The 6,460-nt window shown below is 35.7% G+C and overlaps 1 protein-coding gene across 1 annotated transcript in view; it reads left to right on the top strand.

Moving 5' to 3' along the window:
* The first annotated feature begins 303 nt into the window (after nucleotides 1-303).
* Nucleotides 304-6,460, top strand: part of LOC115301874 (olfactory receptor 4F3/4F16/4F29-like) — a 76,009-nt gene continuing 69,852 nt past the window's right edge. Inside the window, exon 1 of the mRNA XM_029951876.1 lies at nucleotides 304-957. Within this exon, the coding sequence (XP_029807736.1) occupies nucleotides 304-957 (654 nt within the window). The remainder of the gene's footprint in view (nucleotides 958-6,460) is intronic.

Below are 6,460 nucleotides of genomic sequence, written 5' to 3'. Positions count from 1 at the left end.
AAATTCTTAGGTCACTTTGGCTACATTTCCCTTCTTCATTAAACACTAAAGACCAAAAATTCATTTTGAGTCACATGATTAAATGATACCAAAGATCTAGGCATGGAAGAAAATCTGGTGTTGGCTCTCTGTGATCCTTGTACCGTGTAAACTCAGTGTAACTGTGTACAATGGCTAAATGATCTTTAGTTTTTGACATCTGTGTAACCCTATGGTCAGAGTTCCCTTTCAACTTAAAAATCATGTTTTTCTCCCTCTTATGCTCTTCAGGTAACTTGAGGATCAGCTTAGCACATGAAGTTGATGGATGGAGGAAATCACTCAATGGTATCTGAATTTTTGTTGCTGGGACTCACCAGTTCTTGGGAGCTTCAGATTCTTCTCTTTTTGTTTTTTACTGTATTTTACATAGCAAGTATGTTAGGAAACCTTCTCATTGTGCTCACGATCATTTCAGACCATCACTTGCATTCCCCCATGTACTTTTTGCTGGCAAACCTTTCCATCATTGACACAGGTGTTTCCAGCATTGCAAGCCCAAAGATGATTTATGACCTTTTCAGAAAACACAAAGTCATCTCTTTGGCAGGGTGCATTACTCAGATGTTCTTTATTCACACTGTTGGAGGTACAGAGATGGTACTGCTCATAGTTATGGCCTATGATCGATACATTGCTATCTGTAAGCCCCTCCACTACCTGACCATCATGAGCCTAAGAATGTGCATTTCCCTTTTGGCTGTTGCATGGACCATTGGACTCACCCACTCTGTGGCCCAACTAGCTTTTGTTATAAACTTGCCCTTTTGTGGTCCCAACAAAATGGATAGTTTTTACTGTGATTTTCCTCGATTCATCAAGCTTGCATGTATAGACACCTATAGACTGGAGTTTCTGGTCACTGCCAACAGTGGTTTCATCTCCATGGGCACCTTCTTCATCTTGATTGTGTCTTATATCTTCATCCTGGTCACGGTTCGCAAACACTCTTCAGGTGGTTCATCCAAGGCCCTTTCCACTCTCTCTGCTCACATGACTGTGGTGGTTTTCTTCTTTGGTCCTTGCATTATTGTCTATGTGTGGCCATTCCCTACCTTACCCATAGATAAATTTTTAGCCATCTTTGATGCCCTTATCACTCCTTTTATGAATCCTATTATCTACACATTCAGAAATAATGAAATGAAAGTGGCAATAAGGAGACTGTTTGGTAAGGTTTCACATTTCAGGAAGAATTGTTTCACGAACAATCAAAGACATTCAGATTCATCTTGACTATTTTGGAAATTAATCTCTTCAATTAAATTTTTCATAAATCTTTTCAGTTTAATAAGTAATTTCAATATCTACTGTGAAAATCCTCCTCAAGACTCTCTTCTGATCTGGTCAGTTTTTTATAGGGACCCTTACCCTATGGATCCTGAAAATGTTAAGGAAGAGTTAATTCAGCCTTGGAATGTAGTGTCGTTCTAGTTTGTTATAGAAGAATATGAAATCTCACATAATGGGCACATTTTTCCATTAAAACAAAATGTTGGATACTCCTCTTTGATAATGATTCTCAAAGATATGTCTCTTCTAATCTACATGTGTACTGATATTCATCTCTTTGATCTTCTGGTGTCTATATACTTGGAAGAATAAACAGAATGAAGACAGGGGCCTAGGTAGCTTTCAGAATTTGAGGCTTCTAACATCTGGATTTGATTATACACACTCAGATTTAGTTAATAATGACGTTTTAGATTTGGTAGGGATTAAAAGGTGAAATTTGGGAAAAATCATAGAATTACAATTCAGGAAACTTTAATATTATTATTTAATCAAATGCTTTGAGACCAGAGATGTAAATTTCTACACCACTCAGTGTGTATCATAATTATATTTTACCCTAATTATTTCCTAAATAATTTTTATATGGTAAAGAAAGCTATGTGAATATTAAAAGATTATAAATGAATTGAATATTTTGGAGTTAAGGATGGGTGGCATTGGTTTATGAATAAATACATAAAATGCAAAAGATTTCTATATTTTATGTATCAGGTTTATAACTAAATAAATAGCAAATTTAAAGTGTAGACGTTACTAAAGGAAATTTATTACAAAGCTGTCTGTATGAAGAGATATATTACAGAATTGTCTGTAATGAAGAAATGTATTATATTTTCCATGTGATTAAATGTATATAATTATTAAAAAAATAAATATGCTGTTTTGAAGTGGTATAAATAATTATTCAAAGAGTATCTCACTATTTTTTTCCAAGTTACCAAATACATAGGCGCAGGTGTTGAGTGAAGGCATTATCGTTCACATGTAGGTTAAGTACCTTGTTATGTAGCTGGCCTACTATTCATGAGCACCAAAATGATCATTAACAGCAAAAGATTATTAGTAAAAAATGGGAAGAATCATGTTCAAGGTTAAAATTAATGTTTCTTTTTTCCTTTTTTCAATGTTTGTTTTTGAGAGAGAGACACACACAGCATGTGAGCAGGGAGGGGTAGAGAGAGAGGGAGACAAAATCTGAAGCAGGCTCCAGGCCCAAGTTGTCAGCTCAGAGCATGATGCAGAGTTCAAACTCACAACTGTGAGATCATGACCTGAGCCAAAGTCGGATGCCCAACTGACAGCCACCCAGGCACCCCTAATGTTAATGTTTCTGACAAATCTTGACCCTCTTCCCTACATAGATTTACCAGTAAACCTCAACTTCCATATAAGATCCTCTCAAACTTGAGGAAAGATATGTTGGCACTATTTTATAATTTCTGCTTTCATTTATTGACATTTTTTATTTTTTAAATATTTAGATATAATTGACCTAACATTTTATTAGTTTCTGTGTACAACACGAAGATTCAATATATGTATATATTGCAACATGATCACCACAAGTCTACTTAATATCCATCACCACACATATTTACAAATTTATTTTCTTAGGATGAAAACTTTAAGATTTATTCTCTTAGCAATTTTCAAGTATGAAAAACAGTATTATTAACTGTAGTAACTATGCTGTGTATTACATCCCCAGGAATTATTTATTTTATATCTAGAAGTTTGCACTATATATTTTTTAACCAGCCTTCCTCTCATGTATATATAATTAGTCATCAAATTTTGCTAATAGAAAGCATGCTATAATACATCTTTGTGTACTTTTTTAATTTTTAATTTTTATTTATTTATTATTTTTTAAGATAGTTTATTGTCAAATTGGTTTCCATATAACACCCAGTGCTCTTCCTCACAAGTGCCCTCCTCCATCACCACCTTTTTTCCCTTCCTCCCCCTTCCCCTTCAACCCTCAGTTTTCAGTATTCAATAGTCTCTCAGGTTTTGTGTCCCTCTCTCTCCCCAACTTTCTTTCCCTCTTCCCCTCCCCCTAGTCCTCCATTAGGTTTCTCCTGTTCTCCTTTTAGACCTACGAATGCAAATATATGATATCTGTCCTTCTCCAACTGACTTATTTCTACACTGAAATATCACCAGACCTGAATGATATAATCAAATGGAATCATATCCATATCATAGGAGTTCCTGAAGAGGAAGAAAGAGAAAAAGGTTCCGAAGGGGTGATGGACGAAATTATACACGAAAATTTCCCCAATCTAGGTAAAGAGAAAGACATTGAAATTCAAGAGTTATACCAAACACCCCTAAGATGTAACATAAACTGACCTTCAGCACAACATATCATAGTGAAACTAGCAAAATATACAGATAAAGAGATAATTCTGAAAGCAGATAGGGATAAAAGGGCCTTGACATACAAAGGCAAACTTATCAGAGTGGTTACAGACCCATCTACTAAAACTTGGCTGGCCAGAAAGGAATGGCAGGAAATCCTCAATGTGATGAACAGGAAGAATATGCAACCAAGAATTCTTTATCCAGCGAGCCTGTCATTCAAAATAGAAGGAGAGATAAAGGTTTTCCCAAATAAACAAAAGTTGAGAGGATTCATCATCACCAAACCAGCCCTACAAGAAATCCGAAGAGGGACTCTATGAGGGAAGTCTAGCAAGGAATATAAATAAGGTACCAGAGGCATCAGTACAAACATGCACTCTACAGGGAACACAATGAATGTAAACCCACATTTTTCAATAATAACACTGAATGTAAATGGACTGAATGCTCCAGTTAAATGACACAGGGTAGCAAAATGGATCAAAAACCAAAATCCATCTATTTGCTGTGAACAAGAGACTCACCTTAGGCCTAAAGACACCTTCATATTGAAGGTAAGGGGATGGAGAAATATCTACCATGTGACTGGATGCCAAAAGAAAGCTGGAGTAGCCATACTTATATCGGACAAACTGGACTTTAAAGTAAAGGCAGTAACAAAAGATGAAAAAGGGCATTATTTAATAATTACAGAGTTTCTACATCAGGAAGAGCTAACAATTATAAACATCTATGTGCCGAATTTGGGAGCTCCCAAATACATAAAACAAATAATCAAACAGAAGCAATCTTATTGATAAGAATGTGCTAATTGCAGGGGACTTTAATACCCCTCTTACAACAATTGATGTGTCAACCACACACATACACACAAATCACTAAAAAACAATGGACCTGAATGGCACACTGGAACAGATGGAATTAATAGATATATTTAGAACTCTGCATCCTGATGCTAGGAAATACACTTTCTTCTCGAGTGCACATAGCACATTCTCCAAGATTGATCACATACTGGGTCATAAAATAGCCCTCCATAGATACAAAAGAATTGAGATCATCTGAGGCACACTTTCAGATCACAATGCTATGAAACTTGAAATCAACCACAGGAAGAAGTCTGGAAAACCTCCTAAAATGTGGAGGTTAAAAACTATCCTACTAAAGAATGACTGGGTGAACCAGGCAATTAGAGAGAAAATTAAAAAATATATGGAAACAAATGAAAATGAAAATACAGCAATCCAAACTCTCTGGGATGCAGCAAAGGCAGTCCTAAGAGGAAAGTTCATTGCAATCCAGGCCTATTTCAACAAACTAGAAAAAAGCGCAAACTCAAAACCTAACAGAGCATCCAAGGAAACTAGAAAGGGAGCAGCAAGAGCAACCAAAACCCAGCAGAAAAAGAGAAATAATAAAGATGAGGGCAGAATTAAACAGGATAGAATCCACAAAAACAATTGAACAGATCTATGAATCCAAGAGTTGGTTTTTTGAAAAAATAAACAAAATTGATAAACCTCTAGCTAGACTCCTCAGAAAGAAAAGAGAGAACACTCAAATAGACAAAATCATGAAGGAAAATGGATCTATTACAACAGATCCTTTAGAAATACAAGCAACCATCAGAGATTACTATGAAAAATTATATGACAACAAACTGGACAATCTAGAAGAAATGGACAAATTCCTAAATGCACATCTACTACCAAAATTTAAACGGGAAGAGATAGAAAATCTGAACAGACCCATAACCAGTGAAGAAGTCAAATCAGTTATCAAAAATCTCCCAATGAATAAAAGCCCAGGGCTAGATGAATTCCCAGGGGAATTCTACAGGACATTTAAAGCAGAGTTAACACCAATCCTTCTCAAGTTATTCCAAAAGATAGAAATGGAAGGAAGACTTCTGGACTCATTCTACGAAGCAAATATCACTTTGATTCCTAAGCCAGACAGAGACCCAACAAAAAAAGAGAACTACAGGCCAATATCCTTAATGAATATGGCAAGATACTAGCAAATCGAATTCAACAGCATTTAAAAAGAATTATCCATTATGATCAAGTGGGATTCATTCCTGGTTTACAAGGAATCACATTAAGAAAAGAAAAGAAAAAAAAACCCATATGATCCTGTCAATAGATGCAGAAAAAGCATTTGACAAAATACAATATCCCTTCTTAATAAAAACCCTTGAGAAAGTTGGGATAGAAGGAACTTACTTAAACATCATGAAAGCCATTTATGAAAAACCCACAGCTAATGTTATCCTCAATGCGGAAAAACTGAGAGCTTTCCCCCTGAAATCAGGGACACGACAGGGATGTCCACTCTCACCACTACTGTTTAACATAGGGCTGGAAGTCCTAGCATCAGCAATCAGACGACAAAAGGAAATAAAAGGCATCAGAATTGGCAAAGAAGAAGTCAAACTTTCCCTTTTTGCAGATGACATGATACTCTACATGGAAAACCCGATCGACTCCACCAGAAGCCTTCTAGAACTGATCCATGAATTCAGTAATGTTGCAGGGTACAAAATCAACATACAGAAATCGGTAGCATTCTTATACACCAAAAATGAAGCAACAGAAAGAGAGATTAAAAAACTGACCCCATTCACAATTGCACAAAAAACCCATAAAATGCCTAGGAATAAATCTAACCAAAGATGTAAAAGACCTGTATGCTGAAAACTATAGAAGACTTATGAAAGAAATTGAAGACACAAAAAAATGGAAAAACATTCCATGCT

The sequence above is a fragment of the Suricata suricatta genome, chromosome 9 (assembly GCF_006229205.1).
Source record: "Suricata suricatta isolate VVHF042 chromosome 9, meerkat_22Aug2017_6uvM2_HiC, whole genome shotgun sequence".
Taxonomy (NCBI): domain Eukaryota; kingdom Metazoa; phylum Chordata; class Mammalia; order Carnivora; family Herpestidae; genus Suricata; species Suricata suricatta.
The sequence above is the reverse complement of the archived record's forward strand: the minus strand, read 5'-3'. Positions and strand labels throughout refer to the sequence as shown.